Raw genomic sequence first — 26,707 nt, 5'->3', positions numbered from 1 at the left:
CTATTGTTCAGGCAATTGCGAGAGTATCCTACGTACTAATTAAAGTGCGCGAAAATCGTTCAAATCCACAAATGTAAGATTTCTTCAAAGGGATGCAGAAAAATAGGGCAACTATGTTTCGTAGCCGATGCTAGTGTGCTGGGTTTTTAATACTTCAAATCTTAGAGGCATTCAGTAGTTTTCGGAATAACTAAAAACATGCTTATACTTCATTGTTACTACGCAGCCTCTCGTTTTACGAACGAAACAATATTTTCGTGGTAATGAAAATGTGTGACATGGAAACATGATGAGAAATAGTGTTTTTATTAACTAAATACTGTGTGTTGGGGTTGGGCGCCGCGCCGGAGCCTCCCCCCAGCGGTCCCTTTACAACTCCACTGAGTCATTGACATAGTCACCCCTAGGCAATTACTCCTAAAATAGCCTTAATAGACCCCTTCGAAAATTAACCCTCAGACAGTAACTCTTCTCAAATCATCTCCAAAGGATAATCCCCTTTTCGGGAATCCAGCCCGCAAATCGGTAAATTGTTTGTCCACTACTTTCCAAAGACTGGTAAGCGAGTGTTATGTGACATTAGTTCACGTTTTACCCGCTCTCTATGGGCGACAGCACTAGACGGTCAAGATCGCTATTTTTGCGGTGGCTGGCAGAGTTGTTTCAATCGCCAATTCCATCAACGTTAACGCTTCATTTAATGAACTTATTCTTTTAATTATGACTTTAAGGCCACTTTCCAATAGAAGTTATTCCAATTTACTTCTTCCGAATTTTCATTTTGACAAATCAATCATGATATGCAGAAAGTGCAAGTTTTGTTCCGCAAAATGAGCTGAAAATGTGCTTCTTATAGCTTTAACTTTACTTCTACAAACCAAGTGAGGGGTGAAAACTTACAAGCTTGAAAAGAACATGTTTTCGTTAGAATAGATAGAATAGATATTTATTTCGATGCATATATTTTTTCGTTTGCAATATATTTTGTGTTGGAACAATTATGTGCTTACAAATATAATTCTCACTCATAAACCATTGAATTATTCAAAAATACATTCATCAAGATCTTTAGTCCTTGTAGTGAGATAGGAAAACCTGCTAAAATTGCAACTTCTTTGATCGGTAAATACGTTGTATGTTTACATAAATATCTATTCAATTGGGTTGGAAGTTCGTTCAAAAAGACTGCTCAAATTCTAGCCTGGCTTCTTGGTGTCAAATACTGGATTACTGTACTGAGTAAGAGTTTTAAGAAATGCCGTAGACTCAGTCTCTAACTGTTGTAAAGATCAGACTTGTTAAAATTCTACGCTGACTTGGGGCTAAACATTCAAGTTATTTGTTGGGAACAGAAAATTGTTTATGTTGAAGACTGTGATTACAGGGTTAGAAATGTACCCAGTTGTAGTTTCAAATAAAACTTTGTTTAAACACATATATACATGTTCATACATAGAACTAACAATTTGAATAAAACCACATAAATTAACAATCAAAATATATAGATACCTAGTTTATACACATAGTTAAAATATATATAAAATCTCATTTTAAATATTGCCGATGGAAGCTCTGCTGGGTGGAAGAAAAGTCGACCACCCCAGAGGCAGATTTGGGGAGAATCCTAGACATCATGCCATCACACCTACAAGTAATCAGGATTTGATCTTAATATCTACTATCGAAGACTTGTTCAGTAATAGTTCTCTTGAATGCACAATTCTCTTATCAAACATATATGCATTTAAATCTTTAGAGATTTTCGTCAGAACAATTTCGTTGTTCAAAGAAAATTTGATTTTCTTCTGTTTTGCACTTTATACGGTTATCAGATTTACATGGAAGGCGTCTAAAACTAGTTCCCCAGTAACTTCCTATAAGGCAACTGTGTGGATATTGCTTTCGATGTAAGCGTTGCAGGAGCAGATCCAGAAATATGAGCAGAGGGGGGTCAAGTGCAGTGGTTTCTCAGATATAATTAATTCTTCCATGTTTCGATGAAAATTGCATAAATCTCCTGAGAAGAGAATTTCATTCACGAAAATGTGTGCAGACGCCGAAATAGCGATCGATAAATATTTGAATTGTGGTTCTAGTCTCATCATTAATATGATCAGTATCAATCACTATCAGAAAATTTTCGCACACAGAGTAAGGGGGGTCGAGATCCCCTAAAGCTCGCTCTTGGATCCGCTTCTGCATTGATTTCACTTGATAATAATAATCTAGAAAAAGCTAGAATCTAAGGCCACGGTTCCACAGTATTCGAGTTAAGATCTGAAAGGAGTAAGGCTAAAAAATTGATCCCCTAATTGTTTCTCCTTTCTGCTGGGCTTAAAAGTTGGCGCCTATCTACCCTGTAGATTACTTTTTTTAAATCACGATCAAGCTAACCAGACCCGACAGTTATAGAAATGAACTGATTACAAATTGTATTGCATTTTATTATACGACCCGACTGATTAGGAAAAAACAACGTATCATTTTGTTATTGCCTAGAATATTCAATTCAAATTCAGATAAGTTAACCTTTTTTCGCTTAACTGATGCTCGAAACTGTGGAACTGGGTACCGATTGAAATACTGAGTTTCTTAATTACAACTACCCGGGTAATCAAATAACCAATTATTAATTTTGGAAGAACTTGCTGTTAATCATGTTGTTGCTAAGCAAAGCTGCATTTGAATCTGCATCCAAACCCTATTCTTGAAAAGATGGCCGCCTCCAGAAATCACTATGACGTCAACAATCGAATCGACAACTTTATGACAGCCATCTTTCCAGTAAGGATACATCAATACGAAAGCGCCTTCTATTGAGCGATGTCAAGACGAGGGTAATTTCATGTAAGGACCGATCAGGACGCCGCATTGAGTCAGCTCGTCAGTCGTAGGTGGCGCTTCCATCAAACGAACTTCGTCGAGACAGTGTTTCTTGTAGCCCTCGAATTCCTCTTCGGCAGCCATTACGATATCAGTCCACCACTGCGAACAGAAATATAATGCGTAATTCAACACACTTGTATGTACGGTAAACTTAGAAATGGCCAACTTCCACTTTGACTAACTCGACCAAAAACAAACTTTATTCTGTGATTTCCTATTTTATCTTTCCAATCTTGAATTCAGATTTTCACTTAATTCCATCTTATTTTGCTCAGCTCATAACAACTAAACACTATCGTACTGATGATACATCTGTGCAACTAAACCAGATTTTTTTTTCAAGAACTTGTTAGAATCAAGGTTTGATCAACTGTAGTTAACTATCGGTGCCCTATTCAGAACAAGATTCAGAATCAGTCCCCTATTCAGAGCAACACTAACCTGTGAAGGTAATGGGTCGCAGTAACCTCCCAGTTGAATGTCTCTCGGTAAAATCTCTCGCGGGAATTCGTTGTAAAAACATTTCTCTAAGTCGGAACGGTGAAAATGAATCTGAAAGAAATTAATGATCATTAACAGGATATCAACGCAGCAGTTAATAATGTCATAGGGAGATATACTGAAACAGCTATTTTCGCTAGACTATGTACATGATCTTACAATGGAGAGTACCGTATATATGGTATTGGACTAGGCAAGTTTTCTTAGAACAAGATTTTGTTAACAAAATGACTATTATTCAAATAACAGGCTACAGGTAAATACTTAATCTGAATTTTTTTTGTAAAAATCAAAATATCACAACCAGCTAGGCAACTATCTTAACTTAAACAATTTTGTAACTAGATGTTTTAACGCCTGCCTATTGGGAATGTGCAAACTCAAACTATGTCTCCTCACAAAAATCTGATGAAGATAGTGATATCATGGGGGTCTTTATTTTCTCAAGAGTCTATGTAGTTATTTGATGATGTGTATAAGTAGGGAACTTCTTCAGTTAAGGTTAATTCATATTCAGATGACATCAGGTGGTTCCACAAAGGTGGCTTACCCGTTTTGCTAATTTCTCTTTGAGAAACGGTTTAATCAGGTTGAATATATAACCGAAAACTTTCGGTTCGTGAATGTGATGAACGCCTTTAACCCGCATCGGGAACGCGTCTTGCATAATATTCACCATCATACTCGGACTGCTGTACCTCGCCAGGCATTTCGCTAACGGCCATCCGACCCCGGTCAAATCTACTATCACTTGAATACCGTTGATCTGAGTCTCCTCCTCCTGAATATTGAAAATATCGTTTGAGTGGTGAAGCCTAGGAGGGGGTAGCTAACCGTTTAACTTTTGTAATTAAATAGGCTAGAATATCAAAGAGTTGTTATATCTGATTATGAAACTAAACTGCAGACAGATTATACTGATTAACCCCAGACAGGTTACCGAGTAAACCACGGATAGGTTACTGACTAAATCGTGGTCTGGTTATTGAAGGAGGTGAGGTATATTGCTTGTTTTGGCTTTACGTCGCTTAGATCTTGGTTTTCCAAGACGCACCCTATTGAATTATTCATTTAACCTCACGACGGCATCACACCTTATCTCACTCAGCTACTGAGACCACCGTATTGTTGCTTTTGTTAAAAAGTAACTAAACCAAGAATATGAGTGAAACTGTGAGCTGAGTCTTAGTTGAACAAATTCGAAGTGGTTTTAATATTTTCAGTCAATTAATCTTCCGACTTCAAATGCTAATTGAGGATCTGGACTCAGTAGATTTCGCTCTGATCCTATATCCGACCTACCTCAACTAGTTTCTCCAAAGTGATTAAAGTCGCTTTAAAAGCATCATTTACGGAGTACGGCATATTTACAGCGTCGTATAAACCTGTAACAATTTATTGCATACATAAATCATCATATTTTGAATCCGAAATGTTGCAATTTTTCGATGAAATCTTATTTCTAAATCATAACTTTGTTCATCCAGACTCTTTCGGAAATATCCTGAGAATATCATCCCCACAATATCAATTGAAACAACTGTTAATGTTTTCTTTTTCTTATGTTTCGGGTAGAATCCGTCTACTCAACTTCTGAGGAGTTCATTCGAATATGAACACAACAATATTTGTTGAACTGATATCGTGGGTTTTCCTTTATCAGGGCTGAAAATTGCTATCAGTTACAAATTGAACTATTTTCAGTAACATTTCATTGAAATATGAAAGAACATGCTTAAATCAATCAGTAATCAACAGTAAGACCCTTAGTAACATCTTTCATATTTCTGTATGCATCAAATCAGTATTTCTGGTTATATAATAGTAACCAATATTGAAATTCAGGAACAGTTGGCAGCACTGCTCTATGAAATCCATTAAGACTGAAATAGGCTTGAATATTTACAAGTTATATCCTTTCACGAATGTGAACAACAACCACCTCCAGTAGACATTTTGGTTCAAGATGTTGATCCCTGATGTTTGAGGGTAAGGGATGGTTGTAATTAGTTACCTAATCATTAGTGGTAAGCTTTTATAATCGGATGGGCTGTGGTTTATGAAAATATCCGAAATATCGTGAAACTAAACCACAGACAGGTTACTGAATAATGTCTATTTCAATCTGACTTGAGAGCATTCCAGGTGGCCTAGCTCAGTCATTTTTGGTAGTACATACCTGATAAAAGGACCAGAAAGGACAGGCAGTCGACCTAAATCATCATTCTTAAATCCATTTGAAACTGTATTGAAGGATATCCAAAGAGTCTTCACTGAAAGGGGTTAAATGAAGAGAAGTGACTCCATGATTTGAAAGTTTAACAATATGTTTCCATGCCTACGCATCAAATTTCAGTTGGTAGGCATGGAAAAATATTGTTAAACTTTCAAATCTCTCAGGAACCCCTCTCAATTCAGATTTTTTGGATATCCTTCAATACAGTTTCAAATGGATTAAAAAATGATGATTTAGGTCGACTGCCAATGCATTCTGGTCCTAATAAGACTTTTATAAGATATGTACCACCAAAACTGACTGATTGAGGCTACCCTGTATGCTCTCAAGTCAGGTTGCCATAAGGATTGGTTGCAGCTTATTGAACTCACCGGGACGTTGAACGAGAATCCGACAGCCGAATCGGTCTCGCGATGGAAGCACGTTCACGATACCGTCGTCGAATACGTGTTTAACGGTCGATGGACGGAAATCGGAATAAATTTCCGGATATTTCTTTTGAATTTTGTAATGATTGACGAGCAATTTGAATGCGCGGTCGTAGTCGAATTTACGAGCGCGAAGAAAGCGCAGTAGAAATGCATCGTCCGTGCGAGCTGTTAGACCTACAATAGAAAGACAACAATGACGCTATGTAGAAATACCGGTTGTGGCAAGTGAGGACCGCCAGGTGTCACTACTGTGCATACTGAGCTCGCTAGACAAGGTTTGATCGTCTCCCAGTGAGGCTCATGCCAACACAAACCCTGGCCGCAGACCATTAGTCTACTACACCGACCAAGATTCATTGGCACATCACACTGTTGGGCGGCCACCTGTCCATACCTAGCCAATCAGATGCGTTGTTTTTCACCAGCAGATTGGCTAGATATATAGACTGGTGGTAGCCAGGAAATCTTGGGCAGTGTTATAGACTGACAAAGGAACTGTGACCACGGTTTGTGTTGGCATGAGATTTGTCAATTAAACCCTGGCAAGCAAAGATGACTATGTGCAGTAGCCAAGGACATCATCTAAGCCTACAAGACGCTCATCGAAACCTAGTTAGCCTACAATACAATACTAACCCGGATGAGCGATGACCATGTCTCTCAAGGCCTGGATATCGCGCGACCTCCATTCGGCTTTCTCGTTCAGTTCCATGTAGGCTTTCTTTTGTAATTCGATACTCAACGTTTGCGGCTGCAGTAAATTCACTTGATCTTCATCAACGATGTCGTAAGTAGCCATCATATTACAATCGAACCACTCACACACAACGCACCAGTCGCCACTGCAGTAGAAAACTATCTGTTTCTGTGAAGAAGATACAAAAATAATTTCTAACGGTTAACAAGAAATTCTGTAAAAAAGCACATTATTACTAAATAGGCTACTTCATAAAGTGTTATTTATTAGACATAATAGAACGATCCCATTTCCTCGTTTTTTGTACCCCAATTTTTCTGGTGTGTAAAAATATCAACCTCACCTCTACAGTTGACTTATATTTATTGTTTATTGCGCATTATTTCTGGCTGGAAGTGATTTTAATCTCCGTTATTTACATAATCGCTGAATTTCATTAACTTCTTGGGTATCATTTCCATTTTTGACAGCTATTTCACTTCCGCGTTCACTTGCCACAGCAGATCGATACCGAACTGTGTATACTCGCGTGCCACAGCTGGCTGACCAAACACTGTTTACTCGCTTGCCATAGGTTGTCCTGATCTACTCGCGTGCCACAGGATGCGTAGCGGAATGCTTTTTTTCGTAGGGCGAATTCACCAAGCGCAACCTTTAATGATTTAATGAATAAATGTCCATAATTACCAACGTTGTTGTGAACGAACGAGGCGACCTGTCCTTGATTGGAACATGATTGATTTACCAGAAATATAGGCCTAATCAAAACCTCTTAAAAAACCAAATCCACTTTCAAATAAAAATCATTCATTTTTTATGGAAAATATATTTTTTCAAAGGAAATGACTACCTCTGACCAGAACAAAACTATAGTTTTTACAATTAACGAAATAGGAAATTACAATTTTTTCAATGTCGTACTAGCACATAGGACTCACAGTTACCAGTTTGGTAGAACTTTTTGTAAAAATGCGTGCGGAAATTGGGCATCTCTAATAAATTCGGAAAGTTTCAAGAGGACAACTTTCAACACATTCAGAAAGTTTCAAACGGCCAACTTTGAATTCTTAGACAATTTTCTTCAAATTGAACATACCGGTATAAAACATTCTTAAGAGACAACTGGCAATGTTCCAACGGATCATATAACGAGCTATTCAGTTAAAGGCAGGGATACAACCGCAACTCTGTCCGACGAACATCTCTAATTATCGCCATCGACGATGTCATAATGGGTCAATATCCCCCAGTGGTCGCTAGGAAAACGCTGGCAACTCTTCAACCGCTCGATGCCGCACAATTCGAAATAAACTAATTTCACGTTCGCTTTCGGTTTCGAGTGACGCACGTACAAACGATCGAAACGCAATTTCGGTTGCGATTTGCCCGGCATTTGTTTGTTGTCGTTTTTGCTCAAGTCCCACGTGTATTTCGCAACCGGTCGTTTGCCGCCGAGTTCCCACGCGTCGTATACACCGTCGGGAGCGCCACCTATACTCGCCAACTGCAACGATGATAATATAGAAGGCAGTTAGTAAAAGACTCCAAAAATGCGCACTGTGAAACTGGGTACAGAGTCAAATTGAAAATGGGTACAGAAGCAAATAAAACCCACACAACTGTAATGGTTTTCTTGAAAAATTCTCTTATCAAGAAAATTGTCAAAACTGTTACCAACCTCTTCATCCCTCAAATTCAAATCTCCGCCGAAAATAACTGTCCGCGAATTATCGGCTTCAGTCACTTTTTTAAACGCGGCAGTCAGTTGGCGCAGACGTTCCGCTTTATGTGGTTTCGTACTCTCTAGGTGCGTCGTTATCAACAATACAGGAACGCCTTTAATATTAGCCTAAAAACAGAGAGTAGAGCGATTGTGATTTGATGGCGTCATAGCTATCATTCAGAGGCCCCCTTTCTATTCGGGAGAGTTCATAATTCAAATCACTGAATTTGATGTCATAGGGGGACAAATAGTGGCAGCTATGATTTTTCTGTTAAACATCATGGACCATCACCCTGCAATTTGATGATGTCATAGGAGAAAAATGGTAGCCAGCCACGATTTACTTGAGCCTTCATTGATCAAATCACTACACAATTTGATGATGTCAAAGGGGGATTCACAGCGGCATTGATGATGTCATAGGGGGATTCAACAAAGTGGCAGCCATGAATTTTGTTAAGAGTTTTTAGACCAAATCACAATTCAATGATATTACGTCATAGCGGGACTTATGAAGGTAGCCACTTTTAGGAAAGATCCTTTTTTGCTTAGATTTAAAAAGATAGTTTTTCATACCTCAACAACCATCAGGTTGCGACACATTTTACTGGTATAAAACGGTATGACTTCCTGTTGTTCGGGCATCACCGTCGACTTGTTCAGCAACATCGTCGTGAAGTAACCCTGGAATTCACCGGGGAGACAGTGGTACTGTCGGGAAAATCGCGATTTTAACAACTTAAACGTCTCGGGAACGACTTCTTGTAAAAACACAACATCTGGTTGCTCTCTGGAAGAAAATGAAAATACCTAAAATCGGCTTTCTCCAATTTTTTTACACGAAAAATTTCACAAAGTTTTTGAACTTTTCGCTCATCAAGATAATCATATTGGTTACTGATCACAATCAGGATAGATTGAAATGAAATAAATTTCGACACAGCTTGCCCATGAATTCTGAACTCTGCATTACATGGCGCATCAAAATATTTTGACGGACACTTTTATTAGATTTTTCCACGCATTTCATGATTTTCTTTTCACAATTTTGTAAGCAGACATAGATAAACTTATAGAATTTCAAATTTATGAACATTTTCACGAAATGTTTACGCACTTGGCGATGACTTCTGCGACGCCGGTCATACGCGACTTCAAATTGACATCGTCGAGGCCATCTATATTCCACGTTATTAACCGAAACCTGTACGGATCAGGATCGCGAGCCGCTGCGCTAGCGCCATCTGGTATATCCCTGAAAATTGAAAATATTCTTCAAATCGATACAGTTGATGGAAGGAACGAGATTCAGTAGCACAGACCTGAAAACCAGATGATTTTGCAAGATGCCCCAAGAATTTGTTTATGAATCAAATTTACCCAAAAATGGTCTTTATGTTTGTTTTTTCTTTAACCCTTAAGAATTGATCATTTAACCTAAAGACGGGACAACAACCTTTGAAAGCGATGCCCGCATTCTGTAAGCAGCCAGTAGTACTTGAACCCGCTTGTCACTCAGTGCTGATAGTGAATGCAACACCATCATGCCTTACCCCAGTGTTGCACAACTGTCTTAAATCTTAAGACTGGTCTTAAGTTGTTAGATCGGCTATAGAACTAAGTTGGTCTTAGACTGGTCTTTAGTATAAGTCATGACTATGCAACCGGCCCCTGATGGTTACCCGGGTAAGTTTGGTCTTAGGTCTAATTCTAAGACTTGACCTAGAATCTGTTATGACATCTGTCTACAGGAAAGACGGTTACCGGTATATCAACTATGGTTCATTTCTGAAATTGAATAAAAGCTGGAGAAACGACAAATGATGCAAACCATTTTTGATCTTTCTCATTAGATGAGGATGATCTAGTAGATGAGGATGAAGGGGCCGCGGTATCTGTCGTCGGTTTCTTCCTCTTCTTACGATTGTGTGACGATTCTTCGCCGGATTCTTTTGACAGCGGCGGCGCCGGTGGAGAATCAGAGGCTTGACTGTAGAATGCATTTAGAGCTGTCTTAAAACAAACAAAAAAAAATATTCATCAATTTCGAAGATTCATCAAAATATCGATTAACGCATTATCAGCCACTCAGTCATTATTGATTTTCAATAGTAGGTCACCCGTCCCGAACTCAAACGATATCGAGAAAATGACTCGTCTCAACAACAAGCATACTTTGCAGATCCCGATAATTTCATTCACCAAATAAACAATATCTAGTAACATGCGGTAGAGGAGAAGTAAATCTTTGTGGTAAAGAAGAAAATAAGTATCTCATGATTGCCCGTGATAAAGATTAGGTATCATGGCAGTAAGTAAGTAAAGTAACAGCCACCCGGCTAGTTAGTTACTAGTTAGTTACCTAATCGTTGGTGGTAAGCTTTTTATAATCGGATGGGCTTATACCAACATGTGGTTTATGTGGTTTGTGAAAACATGTTATATATGTGGTTTGTGAAAATATCCGATTGTGAAACTAAACCACAGACAGGTTACTGACTACCACCCGGCCAGTCCTTTTCTTTTGATTTACCTGCAGATTCCAACTTTCTTGCAAATAAAACTGCGCCAGGGCTGTGTCAGTGCCTGTTACGTCCGCAAATTCCCGGCACAGCTTAGCACAAACCTCTTTCTCTGGGAGGTTACTTTCATCTTCGCTTCCAGAGCTGCTCATTTCGTGCATTTTCGTTTTTGGAATCTCGAACGCTTTATTTTCTGTCCAATATAGCCGGTGGATTTGCGTTGAATTGATTCCAATCAGCAATCGGGTTCGAATCCGGAATTTTCCATTTTCATTTAAAGGCAAGCAGATTCAATCAATTTATTTCAATTTCAATTTAAATATAGCACGTCACCGGCTGAATAAAACGATGAAGCGTCGTAATTTGAAGCTCGCAAAGCCCCCTCCGGTATTGGTGTCCAGAAAGAGGGAGCCGGACGAAAATGACGAAGCAGAAGATGCAGAATCTGACTCGGACCCGCAGAAAAATGGCAGCAACAACTTGAAAAAAGTTAGATTTTATTTCACAAATCAAATTTTATTTAGCCTAAAACATGCCCACTGAATCTATTTCCTTTTCTATTTTCTTTCATTTATAATTCAAGGTGTCCGGTTTTGTGGCGACTTGTAGACGATATCTAACCTACGCCAAATACGTAATTCTCATTCTGTTTATTCCGCCATTTTTGAATTACGCCTCGTTACAAAAGGAAGAGAAACAACTTCGTCCCGACGATGGTAGGTTACCCTATAATCTGGATCCTGGACTGATTTTGAGTTAATTGAATTTTTAGATTGAGAAAAGCTATTTTTTGGTTTTTTTTTAGGTGAGCTGTATGACATCGGCTTCGGACAGAAATTATACATGTCGTGTAAAGGTCAAGGTCTACCAACCGGTAAATATGAATTTTGAAATAATCTTCCCTAAACTCTTGCCTTGCGGCACCGTTCAACTATCGAAAACGGTTGAATCACGATCATTTCAGTTATTCTGGATGCTCCGACCGGAATGACTTCGGACGTGTGGGTTTTGATACAGGAACAAGTGGCTAAAATAACGAAGGTAACAAATTGATTGTGACTTATTAGGTCCAAAAATGGGCTTGACCTAGTCTGAATACCAGTCGTTGTTACGGTTTCCTACAACTCTAGAATGACGGCTAGGTATTAGACTAGGCTTGACCTTATGGCCGGACTAATACAGGTAGTTTCTGCTGCCTAGACCCACTATCAGACATTAGATACATTTTCACCAGTCACCCAATTTTTGGTCATCCAGACTATATCCTTGATGTCCGAAACATTTTTGATCGAAAATGAGCTATATGAAGTGAATACCAGTATTAGACATTTCATCAGCGCACTTTGAAAAAACTGATCATCGAGACTTCTCAATACAACGATGAATGTCTGAAGGGGTGCATTTGTGTATGGCTTGAGAGTTTGTTTCCTGGCTGCAGATTGATATCTGCATAACTTCGATAATATCATCCGTAGCCTAATATCGTCATTCTGTCAATTTCTGATGATCATTCCTACTAGAGACATTTCGAGAATTGAAAATGAACATCGATCGGTTTGTTTTAGACTTGTATTTACGATCGAGCTGGTCTCGGATTCAGCGATCGTCCGTTCCAAAATTATTCCAAAAAGAAAACTCGTTCTGACGACGAAGATGAAAATTACGAGGAAGTGAATGATGATGAAGACGAGATTGAAAAACGCGGACGTGAACGCTGGGCTATATTTACCGTCGAACGGTAAGAGATTTCGAAATTTACCTTTTAAACTCGCTTTCCATGAATGAATGGAATTCAGTTGGGAACCTTCTAATCTACTAAAGGACGTAAGGATTCCACTTGTGGCAAGTGAGGATCCACCAGGTGTGCTAGTGTAGGAGAGGTGTTTATTGTGTTGTTTTTTTTTCCTAGGATGGTCGATGATTTACACGTGTTGTTAACGAACAGTTCAAATCAAACTGAGCCGTTTGTTTTAGTCGGATCGGAACTGGGCGCGTTAGTCTCCCGATTCTACGCCCAAATCTACGAACGGTGAGTATTGCATTCATAATTTGTATCTTAATCTGATGTTTAGATGAATTGAAATTTTGAAATCATAGAATTTGGGTTGGACGTGTTTAAAAAAAAAATCTTAATCTCATTTTCAGAGAAGTGTCGGATCTGATATTAGTTGATCCATTAGTGGAAGATTTATTTCAGCAAGATTCAGGCATATGGACACAATTTTGGTGAGTTTACGTCAAGGTCTCGTCCTCACGATGGCCAAGTCATTGACAAATCTTTTCTGGCATTTTATCTAAATGTGGTGCTGTGACGGTTGATATCAAAATTATTGTTGGATGCTACATTTTTCAGGTTTGGTCATTTGATCCCCTCATTTCAGGGGTTGCAGTTAGCGGCCGCTGCTGGGATATCACGTTTAGCATTCATGGTCGGGATGATCAGTCAACCGATTATAGGTGAAAATATTCCAGAGGAAATCATCATGAGACAGGTAGGCCTACTTGAAAAATGGAGAGTATGAAATAGGATTCTATTGTGCAGTAGGGCATCAACCACTGCGGCAATAAAGGATTCCACTTGTGGCAAGTGATGATCCACTAGGTGTCGCTAGTGTGCAGTAGGGCATCAACTACTGCAGCAATAAAGGATTCCACTTGTGGCAAGTGATGATCCACTAGGTGTGTGCTAGTGTGCAGGGGCATCAACTACTTCGGCAATAGAAGATTCCGCTTTTGGCAAGTGAGGATCCACTAGATTTTGCTTGTGTGCAGAAGGATATAAAACCAGTTGAGCCAAAACGAGGTCAGGTCTTTTTTGCATGAACCGAAATTTCTTCATTTTTCAGAAACATCTAATGTGTAACCCGCGTCATTTAAGTTCCGTCGTCGATGAACATTATTTCGTTAACGAAACATTTTCACAAATCAGGTATATTCAAAATATCCCAAACACACAATACCGCCGGTTATTACAATATGATGAAGGTCAAGTTTTAAAAAATGTTTGTTCATTCGTATTTTAGGACTGCGTGGAGGTTAAAACAGTTTCAAAGTAGAATATCAGTTACGGTGATAACCGGGAATTATTACGACGAACAATTGCCCAGTACGCTTAACAAGGTACAGTGAAAATATATGTAGACATTTGGTTGGTTTTCTATAAAACCAGCCCTGGGCCCAGTTTCACAAAAAGGTTTAACTCCTAAATCGGTTTAATTTCTTCGTTTATTCAGTTTATCTTAAATCGATTTAGGCCTTCATATTAATCTTGTTTGTGAAACTGGACCCTGGGGTTAATGTTAAAACTGGTCTAAAAACCAACTCCTTTAAGCCGGTTTTGTACCCGGAGTTGAGACTTAAGTCCATAAGTTGTCTTAAATCATAAGACTGGTTTTAGTCGTAAGATTTGCTATAGAACTAACATGGTCTAAGACTGGTCTTTATTCCTGCCTATGGAACAGACCCCTGGGATTGAAGTTACTGCTCTATTTAGCCAGCCCTGTGGGTTTATGTCAAAACTGGTCTACCAGAAACCAGTTTGTATGATAAAATGACCCCGAGTCCAGATCAACGAAAGTGATGAACGCCTTCAACAATTTTAAAGATAAACTGAATTAACAAATTAAGTTGATTTGAGAGTTAACCCGTTTTGTGAAGGTATCCTGATCCGGTGTGTTTAGCGAAATCTACATTCTTAGTAACGAACGATTGATGTTATTTTCAGGCGTGGGCCAAAGCTCAACAAACTCTCATATCGAAACTTCTGCCTCAATCGAAACATTTCGTTATAAACGGCGCTGACCACCGCATGATTTACAAAATGCCGTCTGCCGTCAGCGAATCAATAATGAGAGTCGTTAAACGACGTAAACAACATTTGAAATCCGGGCAGACGACGTCGACCAGGTAGCAGACGACATTCACGAAAATTTAGGGACGACAGATAATTTTTTATATCGTATTTTAAGAAATTCCAGATGTTTATCATCGTTTGTTTTCGTACAATCGTTGAATCTTTTGAATAAAAGCTAGTCAACTTTTTCTAAGAAATATGTCAATTTTCAAAGTTTTCGTTCTTGGAATGATGGATGAGGAATTATCAAGAATTTCATGTTTTAAGAATCTATGCAGTTCTGGTTTCAACTGAGGCATATCTGAAATTTGAGTTTTCTTTGGCCGGGAAATTGGGTCTGGTGTTCCTGGATATTCTAGGAGCCTTTATCTGAGTATTCCAACTTCAAGCCTAGTGAGCATGTCCTATAGGTCATCAGAGGCCCTGAAAAGGTCGCCAGTTGGTCATCTTGGCAGGCTTGTCCACCAGAAGAAAATACGTGATTCACAGATGAAAGATAAAGAACAAACAAATGTTTGAGTACTAGTTGGTCATCTTAGCCGGCCAGTCCACGAGAGAATGCTCGATTGAAAGATGAATCCGAAGTCCGATTGAGAAAAAAAATGTAACAAACTCAAAATTCGGTAAATAACTGAATTTTATTATTACTGATTTTTCCATTTCATCGGCAAATGAATAAAGAATTCACGTTTCAAATACATCTATATTTACACATAATAAGGATAATAATAAAAGTAATAATAATAAATAAAATCAACTTAAACCATCACAGCTCTTATTTTTAACATGAAATATTCAACTTACTCTATAGGAGGTCACAGGGCGTGTAGCATAGGGGGCAGAGTTCTTAAAAGTGACATGCTCTTTTTCTAACAAATTCGAATTTCTCGTGAAAAACACCAGATGGACGGATAGTTTATATATTCGATAATAGGTGGCGTCGACGTTTAAGCGTATATTTATTGAAAAATGAATTTATCACAAGTTGAATTCGGCAGGAATTGTTTCGCGGTCGGAATTTTATCCTTCGAAGAATTTTCGGAATTGTTCGAGATTCATTTGTCCATTGCTTCCCGCTTCGGCAATTATCTGAAAAAAAGATAAAACTTGGGATTTATGGATGTAGGCATATGAATGAACTAATGCATCAATTTCGACGATCTCATAAGGTGATTTATGGATGTAGCCATCTTTTCAGCAAGAAACAACTTCTGGTGTGAAATGGGTAGAAGCACTCTAGCAAAATGTCAATCTAATGAATTCCTCGGTTTTAATCTTGAATTGTAGGTCTTTCATATTCCGGTACATGGGTATAAAAGAGATTATGTTAGGTATGAGCTTTGGATTCATAAAATGTTGTTTTTTCAAGGCATATCTGACTACGACTATTATTTCAGAGTAGTTTCTATTCTTTAATTGCTCAACTACTACCAAAAATATCCAAATACTCTCATAAATAGAATGATTTCTAGTTCATTTTCTATCAAACCACCATTTTCAATGCCTAATTAATTACCCTTTAATCTTGGTGCAAACTACTACAATTAATAAAGATATCAGGTACCGAAGTGTGGGGAGGTGGAGGTGGTATCTGAATTTTAACTCACCACGTCGAGGACGTCTGAATCTCCGGGTAGTTGTAATTGTTGACACATATCTTTTAAATGTTCGCGATCGATGAAACCCATTCGGTCGGAGTTATATCGTAAGAACATCTCGTCGAATCGACTTTTATCCGTAATGGCCATTTTCTTCAGTTGACTCTTCACTTCGGCGACTAACCGTCCTAAATCTCCTTCTCTGAAAAAACAAATCATCATTGCATATATTTCAACATTGCGAAATGATCTGTTTATTAAAAACATTGTTCCCACGAAAGCTAAACTTTCCCAATCTTTTCCTTCATATTTCATGGGTAATTTTTCTAAATGAAAATGGACCTTTGTTAAAAGTGAACGTACCACCATACTACAGGGACCATGTTTCAACTAATTCCCATATTTGGGACATGAAGGGGATATGAAGTATTTTTAAAACTTACTGTCGAGTGACTTTCATCGGTCCTCCTTTCTTAGGCTCTTTACCCTCAGTTGGTCTGTTGTGTTTTTCTTGCAGTGACCTGTGTATAAAATCAGATTAACTTTACCCTTAAGTCTATCACGTCAGTTGTTATTCCCCAGTCTCACCGAGAAGCTCTCTCTCATGCACTTTCTCACTTATCTCCCCCCCGCTCCCCTCCACTTATTTTCCTGTTCTGTGATACTTTCCCATTCCTCTTTTCTCCACCACTCTCCTTCTTACTACACCACCCACCCTCTCGTCTATCTATCCTATCTCGATGTCCATATCTCCTATTTATCACGATTTTGACTCGAAATAAAGCGCCTACCTTATTGTATCCGGCGAGAACTGGTTCGAATGTTCTAACATATACGTTAATACATATTCGTCAGCGTCAGTTATCGTGAATCTGTAAATATAAAACTTTCATTGAAACTTCCAAACTTCATATTAACCCCTAAGGGTTTCCAGTGGTAAGGCCAGGGTAAAAAGAAGTACTAAGAAGGACTTTTTCGGCTTGTTCGAATTCTCGACATACCTGTGTTGGAATACATCGATCGACGCTCCTATTTTGAAATCGTCTGGTCCGTAGAAACACGGATTTTCCGGTGTGCTGCCACGTTTCGCCACGCGAGTTTTCTCGAGGAATTTACCGCCGATTATTCCTGAGTTTCGCACCGGCGGTTCGTAAATACCTAACATATCGTCGGCTAGATGATACGATATGATAAACCGTCTGCCCTTGTGATCCGGTTTAATCGAATCCTAAAATTAAAGAATTTTTTTTTTTATTTCAAAAAATGCTTCGATTACTCGAACATCTCTAACAACTTGTTTTGAATGTTTCATATACGCACCATTATCGCTTCGAAGCGCAGAATTTTGTGGTCATTTTCGAGGGATTTTATGAAATCTTTTTTCGGTGGTTGAGGCACCAATGATAAACACGACTGCATTGAATCTTCCATCGACCCGTAGCCGTTGTACTGTGAAATTTCCTTTCGAGATAAAAAGAGAATGTTTTTTTTGGAAGTCTTAGGAAAAGAATAAAATTTCACTGGGGAATAGCAAAAAACCTTTCTAAACTATGCCCTGGGCCCAGTTTCACGAAAAAGTGTTAAGCCTAAAACGGTTAAGTTTGAATAATTGTTCTCGTCATTGAAGAGATGAAGTAACCAATGGCAATCACACCAAAACTTTGAGATGAACTTTCCTGTGAAACTGGGCACTGGCTTTCATAAAAAAGTACTTTAATTTCATTTTAGTTTTCTATTATTTGATTGTTGTTCTGGGATCTCAAGAATCTACATTTTCAGATATATCTCGGCTTTTCAAATCATGTAACGCCAAACCCCTCCAAGCTATTCCCTACAACATTGACCCACACTATTCCTAGCTATCCTTTCAATATTGACTGCCTCCTAGCTATTTCCTGGAACATTAACCCATTCCTAGCTATTTCCAGAAACATAAGCTATTTCCTACAAGATTGACCCATTCCCTATGCTCTATGATAATCTTTAACTTACCATTTTGGGCAGTTCTTTTGCGAGTCCCTTCACTTCGACCGTCGGGAAATCGGTAATGTTGAAATTATGGTAATAAAACGCCTTCGTGAATTTGTCGCAATCGTAAATCAGGAACCGTCTGCCGTACAAATTGAACGTTACGCCGACCATGAAATCTTTCGGCGTGAAATATTGCTCTTTGATTTCGTGATCGGTCAACTCCATGACGATTCCCGGGAACGACGAATCGACGTTGTAACGATCTTTCGGAACTTTGTGTCTCGTAATGAGCACGGGGAACGGATCGCGGCCGTCGTTCGGTTCGTGGACGTCTCGGATCTCGAGAGTGTCGTCGACCAGGTAGTACTGAAACAAAGAGAAAGAGGGTTCAAATAAGATTTCATCTTTTCCGGATTCCACAAGTGAGGATCCACCAGGTACATTAGGATATTAATTACTGCGGCAATAGAGGATTCCACTTGTGGCGGGTGAGGATCCACCAGGTGCGCTAGTGTGCAGCATATCACTATTAGCACAATTTATCAAAGATAGTTTCGATGTATATAGATCTCTCCTGTAGTCTGTCAATTGTAAATAGTACACTGTATTTGTATATACAGTAAATAACCTCGTTAAGTTTTTAAAATCTTTTTATTTTTCTCTCGATATGTAAATATTCGCAAACAAAATAATTTTTTTCCTCCACGTACCATGGAAATGGTTGGAGAGTAATAACCTCTTATCTTATCACTACTGGGGCAATAGAGGATTCTATTTGTGGCACGTGAAGATCCACCAGGTGTGCTAGTGTACAAAACGATATCACTACTAGGGCAATGGAGGATTTTATTCGTGGCGAGTGAGTATCCTGTCAACTATCATTTACGCCATCTGGTGGTACAGCAACAACTTACGTGTAATATGAAAGGTCTCATTTCTCCGAACATGCTTTCTCGATCGTCCCACAGACAGAAAAATCGTAAAACTTTTCGATCCAATTCGATGAACTGTTTCAATTTATCGAAACTTGTTTTCGTCGTGAACGTCTTCAATTCGGCGTCGTCTTTACGTTTGCTGTCGTACGGATCGGTGGGCTCCGACTCCGGGTCGTTCACGATGATGCCCTCCGCTTCCAGGAAATCCTAGAAAATTCCAAGAACGAAATCCTGATAGCTAAAATCTGATTATCATCGGGTCTAAGCAATTGATACGCAATAAATTTTCTATGATAGAGGCAAAGTTTTAAAACTGATAACTTAGCAGGGGTCAGATAGAAGAACTGCAAGTATTTCACATTTTTTCATGTCAGGGCCCAGTTTCACAAAACGATTTGACTCAATCGATTTAATTTCTTCATTAATTCACTTTATCTTTAATCGATTTAGGCCTTAATCCTTTTTGTGAAACTGGTAAAATAACATGAGCAGTAACTGATCACAATCCGGATAGATTGAGATACAACTTCAAATTTTAACACAGCTAGTGGATACATTATGAGAGCTTCAAAGCATATGGGGCCAGTTGCATAGTCATGGCTTAGACTTAAGACCAGTCTAAGACCAACTTAGCTCTATAGCCAATCTTACAACTTACGACCAGTCTTAAGATTTAAGACCACTTTTGGACTTAAGTCACGACTGTGCAACTGGCCCCTGGTGTTGAAAATGAACTTACGCGGGTGAACTGGTCGCAGTTTGTTACTCTGAAAATCTTGCCATAAAACGTAACGTTCTGCTGTAAGTTGATGTCTTTCCAGTGCCAGTGATCTCCCTGATCGTTCTTTGGCAGCCTCTGACGTTTTATCAGTTTACCTTTGAGAAAATTAAAAAGAAAAAAATGATAATTGAAATAGTTGTCCAGTTGGTACATTAAAAAAAGTAATTTAAACAAAAAAATATGTAAACTCGACCGGTCGATCACACAACTATATCTGTACTTCGATTTCCGATTTCAAAATCAAACCCCCTGTTTCGCTCCCGGCAGGTGTGGTGGGTTTGTAAGGGACACTCAATCAGAAAATCAAACAAAATTTACCAACCAAATAATAAAAAAGTATATTACTTACATAATCATTCATATTCTTATGTAATGTTTTATGCACATGGTATAGAAACAAACTGAGTATTGGAGAAAAGCCCAGTTCACTCGGCATTTATCAAATTCAAAAATCTGAGAAATGTTTTTGGCCAAGCGAACTTTAAAAATAATACTGGGTCCAATACCAGATTTGGTCAAAATAAATCGTGAAAAAATTCTTGGTCCCAGTAGAGGAGGCACCAGCAATCACAACTTCGAAAGTGACTGATTTCATCTTAAGTCTCGCAAATAAGATGTTACGTTTGAAATATACATAAACTCGATTAAATTATTATCACCTTGTGGCATGCCGCTGTTTTCGACGTTTGGTTCGATGACGGCGATGCTGTCGTCTTCGAGATAGTAATAAATTTTCACGGGTCGAACGCGATAAAATTCGTCCGGCGATTCGTGGACGGTCATCTTGAAATATCCGTGGAACATCAAAACCTTTACAAAAAAAAAAAACATCAATCATTCAAAGATAAAAATGTCCCGGATCCAGTTCCACAGTTCTGAGTCAAATTTGACTCAAAGAGTAAAAAAGTCAAAACATAGAAAATGAACTGGGACCAGCCATGACTACGCAACCGGCCCCGCGGGGACAGTTTCACGAAAAAGTTCAAGCCTAAAACGGTTAAGTTTGAATTGTTGTCCTCATTGAAAACATAACAATTACACCAAAAATTTGAGTTTAATTTTTTTTTGTGAAACTGAACCCAGATTTCAACTCTTGAGTTAACTCACAACAATGGAACCAGGCCCTGGGGAGAAGTTCAGACTTGTTTTCCTTTCTTCCATATTATCGCGACAACGCAAACATCAAAGGAAATATCACGAAAAAAAAACTTGTTTTAGACTTTATTCGATTTCAGAGTTAAAACATCGAAAAGGAGAAATCGGCACCTTTTTATCCCAGGCGACGTGCGCGGGTACGAAATCCTCGGGCGGGGCTTGTTTTGCCTGTCCGTACGTCAAAGTCGGTTGATAATTGGCTAATTCGTCGAGTTCCTGTTGACTGATTTGGTTATACTGTAGCGGGACGCCGCCCACTCCGACTGTCGGGTACCGTGGCAACGCATATCCATTCTTGTATCCGAGTGTTTGAGATCGGTGGTATTTGGTTTGCTGAAAAATGCAAATTCAATTCCGAATAAGTTAGTACCGGTAACCTAATTGTAAGCTTAGTTTAGACGGGCTTTCGAAGACTTGTGAAAGTAACAGTTCGCGAAACTAAAACAATACGCACAACAAGTACAAACAGGTCAAATCAAAGCACAAGTTATTCAGGCTTTATTAATTTGGCCGCCTCTTCAATTACAGGGCCCGTAAACAGAGTGAAATAGCTGTGATTACGGGAGTCCGACAGCCGAAATGTTGTGGTTTCGTTTTAATAAATCATTTCATATAAAATTTGAATTGTGGGACTTCATTGATTATCTACAGTGTACACGGATTAGAGTGTTTCATTCGACTACTACCAAAAATAGTCCTATCTATGCCCAACGCTGGTCCAGTGCTTTACCCACTGAGCCACAGAACGCAACTGCAAGTTTGATGAAATCTATTTCATCTAGCCCCTCTATATCATCTTACCCTTAATCAATTCTTTCACGCATGCGCATAGTAGTGACGAGATTCATTGTTACATAGACAAACAGCGACAGTCAGTGTCAGTGCATCATCAGCGAATGATGTAGTTAGTTAGTACTGACCGACCCACACCAAGGGCCTCCTGCCCTACCTGGGCTGGGGAAGGGGTAGGATCCAGATTCATATTAAATTACTACATTTGTGGAACGCGGGAGTCAAAACAATCAGTGAACAGATCACAAGAACGAAGTCAGTCAAAGAGAAGGAATAAAATTCAATTTGATTTAATTTGATTCATCGAATCTGCTAAAAACTTAATTTCTGAAGACTTACCGTTGGATCTCTGAAACTATTGCCGGGTAAAACAGGTAAACCTTCCATCGCGGAGTGTCCTCGTCGAGAAAAGTTGTTTATTCGATATTTTTGAGCGCTATGCTAACAGGATTCGGCAGTACAGTGTGGTGCTGGTAGTTGTTAGGAACCGTCGCTATGGGTACCGAAACAGTTAATCTCTACCACCCTGCTGAGTGTAAATAAATATATCCAAAACCATTTTAAAACCGAAAAAAATTTTCTACGAAATAAACCTTAACTGAAATCTAAATCATTATATCTATTAAATTTTATTATTATGGGAATTTGACATACTATTTGTGTTTTATGAAAAACGTGATCCTCGGACTCGGTTATTCTGGCGGAAACTGCCGAAGTGTTCCGTTCAATAAACCAAGGCCGCGCTTCAGCGCTAAATTCCATTTCCACATTGGGTTATCCACACGAAGCCTCTTTCTAAATCAAATAAAGTATGAAATTTAAATTAATAACATAGTTTTTTTGGTTTTGGTTATTGAGTTGGTGTTGTTTACGCGGTGTTCGAGTCTCAACCTTATATCTTCACAACCTGGACAGGAAAGCAAAGCCAAAGCCAAAGGGCCCGAAAATGCGTATTCCCTTTTTATTTCATTCAGTCCACAGCACAGGTCTTGTAAACTGGCTTGGATTTTACTTCCGGGTTGTTGACAATCTCGCGAGAATGGCGCTAAATTTAAACTGCAAATAAATTCAAAATATCACAGAAATATTTTGTGTTGATGTTGTTTATTTATCCACTATAGAGTTCCGATAAACATTGAATTGGCTGTTGTTAAGGATCAGTATCAGCGGGCGCGACGCCTTTACTAACAACATAAAAATAATTATGGGTCCCCATATGACTCCTTGATTCCTTAGGGTCCCCATGTCCTTGATTCCTAAAAGACTCCTTTTAAACTGAAAAAGCTATTAAAAGGTGCTTGATCGAAACTCCTTCAATTTTGAGAAATAGGCATTTAGAAATTAGGGTTTTCCCCCAATGACTCAAATAGACCGCTTTCCTCGTGGCCATGATGTGAGTTAGTTATCTCGGAGTGCATGAACTGTCCTTGTATTTAAACGTAGTTGTGACTAATAAGCTAATTCCATTAGTAAATGTTTACGCGGTTTCTATGATATGAAGACCTGTTGGTGTGAATCTTTAACTGAAGTGCTATCGGTCGGTATAATTTATAAATTATTCTAGAATTTAAGAAAAAAAAACTGGCGGCGGCTGATAAATTCGGAAGTAGCTGTTGGGAATCAAGTAATCTATTTCATATGGCCTTATTAAAGGCCTTTTTATGAACACTCGATTAGTATATTCGAGTATGCAAAACGTTTTTATGAGCATAGATTATGTCATAATCCGTCATTTTTATGAACATTGGTTATCATAATCGATTAGCATACTCAGCATACTCGCTCGGCGAGCAAGTAGGCCTATGCCGATTATCTAATTAATCCAACCGATATGAGGCCTTTTTATGAACCAGCAAAATCGAAATAGATTAGCTATTTAGATTATATAGCCGATTAGTGTCAATTAGCATAACCGGGTATGTTGGTTGATAAAAACGCCAGGTATAAATTATTCAATTATGGCCTACTCAGCAGCGACTTCTACCGAGAACACCATATCGGTTGGATTAGATAATCGGCATACTTGCTCGCCGAGCGAGTATGCTGAGTATGCTAATCGATTATGATAACCAATGTTCATAAAAATGACGGATTATGACATAATCCATGCTCATAAAAACGTTTTGCATACTCGAATATACTAATCGAGTGTTCATAAAAAGGCCTATGGTGTTCTCGGTAGAAGTCGCTGCTGAGTAGGCCATAATTGAATAATTTATACATGGCGTTTTTATCAACCAACATACCCGGTTATGCTAATTGACACTAATCGGCTATATAATCTAAATAGCTAATCTATTTCGATTTTGCTGGTTCATAAAAAGGCCTTAAGGTTCCTCAACTATATTGTTCAGCTGACTACTGGCGCGTATTCAACCAGGCAGTGGAACCTTTCATAATGTAAAACCATTCAACAATAGAGACACAATTGCGGTTTTTCAGAGTTGTTGATATCATTTATACGCGCTATTGAATACGTCACCGGCTGACCACGGTGTACACAAGCATAGGCCATTCACCTCAGCTCTCTCACACTGTGAACATGCTACCGTGGATTCTCCTCCTGGCGATTTTCGCTGCGCTCCCGCTCCTGCTCCTGTTCCTGCTTCCTGAGGAACGACGTCTTTATGTTTTATGTGTTACTGTTCGTCTCTGTACTGTCCTGTACTGTTCCGTGTTTATTAATCCGTTCTTTTTTTCAGGGTCTAATCCGTTATTTTTTTCAGGGCCGATTTCTCTGTCAAATTTCAACGTTTGCTGGAACAAAACTAATGTCCGAAGGCGTCAGCTCTCCTTCGCCGGTCACGTGTCGAGGATGTCAGACAAAGAGTCAGTCAGGAAATTCTGCCCCCTACAAGCCCTCATACAGAACACGAAAACCAGGATATCGAGGCCTCACTGCCCCCACCTATCTACAAAGTGTGCTGAGTGATGTCAATGACGGGCATATCTGTGGGATTGCGCGGGATACAAATGGAGCGGTTATACTGGATTGTCACGCTACTAGCATTCATTGTGTCCTTGTGACCGCCCGGATGAGGGATGATTCTACTGTCACGCTCTTTGTTTCTGGTATTCTGAGTCGGCTGAGGGATGATTCTACTGTCACGCTCTTTGATTTCTAGTTTGATTGCTAGTTTTCATTGTGTCCTTGTGACAACCCCGGTCAGTGGATGAAGTCTCTTGTCGGCTTGTGAGTGCTAGTTTCATTGTGTCCTTGTGACAACCTCGGTCAGTGGATGAAGTCTCTTGTCACGCTTTTGAGTGCTAGTTGAGATCCTGAATCTCGCCCGGTCAAGCTGGTTGTACTGCGCTATTTGTGTTTCGTGCAATTTTACAGGTGTGTCAGTTACTGACGTCGCCCAGTACATCCTGCAGTTAGATGGGGAATGTGAGGCGTTGTCATTCTGGTTTTCGCGTTCTGTGTGAGGGCGTGTAGAGGACAGTATATTCCTGGCTGGCTCATTGTCTGGTGTTCTCGGCATGTGACCGACGACGGAGAGCTGAAAAGCTTTCAGACATTAGTTTTTTTCCGTACCAGGTTTTCATCGCTCTTCTCTTTTTTTCATTTCAGGACTCCCAAGAAGTTGAAGAAGAAGATGCTAGAAGGCGACTACAGAAGATGCCGAAAAAAATACTGAACTCGGCAATCTTGAAAGTTAAGTTGATACCCATGTAAATTAGGATTAATGATGAAGAAATGTGTGACTACAAAATGTTTTTCTTTTTCTCACATTCAGCTTCGACGAAACCCAAGAAGACAAAGAAGTACTTCGATTCCGAAAAAAATCATGTAAAATCGACCGACGATCACACAACTATATCTGTACTTCGATTTCGAAAAAAAAAATTAGACAAAATTATCTTCAACCTTGTAAACTTTCGGACTACATGAAAAAAAGACCAAATATTGTAAAATTATCGAAAAAAAATTATGTAAAATCGACCGATGATCACACAACTATATCTGTACGTCGATTCCGAAAAAAAATGATGTAAAATCGAACGACGATCACACAACTATATCTGTACTTCGATTCCGAAAAAAAATGATGTAAAATCGACCGACGATCACACAACTATATCTGTATTTCAATTCCTGCCTGTTTCACTCCTGGCAGGTGTGTCACGATCGTAAGGTACACCAACTCAAAAAGTCGAACGAGAGCTCATCAACTAAGATCTGCCGATTAGAGAACAGTGCACAGAAGGGGCCAATTTGGATGAAACTCAACCAACTAACTTAGGAGATCCTCTGATAATGAACCCAGCCATCATAAAAGGTAATTTGATATTTGATACGAACTTAGAACATTTTAACCGATACTGAACCCAGCAAACTTGAAATGAAAGTTGATTTTTGGCGAACTGTAGGTTTGCCTATGCAAATGGTCTGGAGAAGCAGTTTTCATTGAAAATGAATAGAGTACCGGTGTGTCAACAAGGCACAAACATTGGCTGTTGAACCAATAGTGTTGATTTTTGGTGTCATGGTTTGGCTTATAATGAGTTCTCGAGCCCATAAAAATTTCATAGTGATCAAGTTATTTTTAGGGGACTTATTCTTGAAAAACACATAAAAACCCTGCTTTTTAGCACTAAGTAATGGCACGTTTTCATATATGA

General features: G+C 39.0%; 4 protein-coding genes across 6 annotated transcripts; 1 reads left to right on the top strand and 3 right to left on the bottom strand.

Moving 5' to 3' along the window:
* Window positions 1–876: 876 nt before the first annotated feature.
* LOC141909541 (alpha-tocopherol transfer protein-like) lies at window positions 877–7,232 on the bottom strand. Of its 3 annotated transcripts, none has more exons than XM_074799984.1 (7): window positions 7,095–7,232; window positions 6,691–6,919; window positions 5,995–6,228; window positions 4,690–4,772; window positions 3,938–4,168; window positions 3,328–3,438; window positions 877–2,985 (listed from the first exon to the last, which is right to left on the bottom strand). In XM_074799984.1, exons 2-7 carry the CDS (start codon window positions 6,854–6,856, stop codon window positions 2,827–2,829), a joined length of 984 nt encoding a protein of 327 aa, XP_074656085.1. In that variant the 5' UTR covers window positions 6,857–6,919; window positions 7,095–7,232; the 3' UTR covers window positions 877–2,826. The 3 variants fall into 3 exon arrangements, with proteins under 3 accessions (XP_074656085.1, XP_074656087.1, XP_074656086.1); XM_074799986.1 differs by having other exon boundaries at window positions 4,064–4,168; XM_074799985.1 differs by having other exon boundaries at window positions 6,691–6,913; window positions 7,095–7,224.
* A 374-nt stretch (window positions 7,233–7,606) lies between these two features.
* LOC141909533 (tyrosyl-DNA phosphodiesterase 2-like) lies at window positions 7,607–11,194 on the bottom strand. The gene is made up of 6 exons (XM_074799976.1): window positions 11,008–11,194; window positions 10,306–10,487; window positions 9,592–9,729; window positions 9,051–9,264; window positions 8,430–8,600; window positions 7,607–8,255 (listed from the first exon to the last, which is right to left on the bottom strand). The coding sequence occupies exons 1-6, from the start codon at window positions 11,155–11,157 to the stop codon at window positions 7,956–7,958; spliced, it is 1,155 nt and encodes a 384-aa protein (XP_074656077.1). The 5' UTR covers window positions 11,158–11,194; the 3' UTR covers window positions 7,607–7,955.
* A 111-nt stretch (window positions 11,195–11,305) lies between these two features.
* LOC141909769 (uncharacterized) lies at window positions 11,306–15,017 on the top strand. The gene is made up of 11 exons (XM_074800374.1): window positions 11,306–11,485; window positions 11,580–11,712; window positions 11,802–11,870; window positions 11,961–12,037; window positions 12,562–12,734; window positions 12,906–13,025; window positions 13,142–13,222; window positions 13,350–13,488; window positions 13,843–13,925; window positions 14,020–14,116; window positions 14,721–15,017. The coding sequence occupies exons 1-11, from the start codon at window positions 11,345–11,347 to the stop codon at window positions 14,904–14,906; spliced, it is 1,299 nt and encodes a 432-aa protein (XP_074656475.1). The 5' UTR covers window positions 11,306–11,344; the 3' UTR covers window positions 14,907–15,017.
* Window positions 15,018–15,502: 485 nt separating this feature from the next.
* Window positions 15,503–22,579, bottom strand: LOC141909605 (EF-hand domain-containing protein 1-like). Its single transcript, XM_074800109.1, has 12 exons — window positions 22,421–22,579; window positions 21,401–21,622; window positions 20,794–20,944; window positions 20,093–20,229; window positions 19,333–19,560; window positions 18,440–18,784; window positions 17,768–17,908; window positions 17,449–17,675; window positions 17,239–17,319; window positions 16,891–16,968; window positions 16,457–16,649; window positions 15,503–15,938 (listed from the first exon to the last, which is right to left on the bottom strand). The coding sequence occupies exons 1-12, from the start codon at window positions 22,466–22,468 to the stop codon at window positions 15,870–15,872; spliced, it is 1,920 nt and encodes a 639-aa protein (XP_074656210.1). The 5' UTR covers window positions 22,469–22,579; the 3' UTR covers window positions 15,503–15,869.
* Between the last annotated feature and the right edge of the window lie 4,128 nt (window positions 22,580–26,707).

This window comes from Tubulanus polymorphus, chromosome 8 (assembly GCF_964204645.1).
Source record: "Tubulanus polymorphus chromosome 8, tnTubPoly1.2, whole genome shotgun sequence".
In the NCBI taxonomy this organism is placed as follows: Eukaryota; Metazoa; Nemertea; class Palaeonemertea; order Tubulaniformes; family Tubulanidae; genus Tubulanus; species Tubulanus polymorphus.
This window is presented reverse-complemented; position numbering and strand designations above follow the sequence as displayed.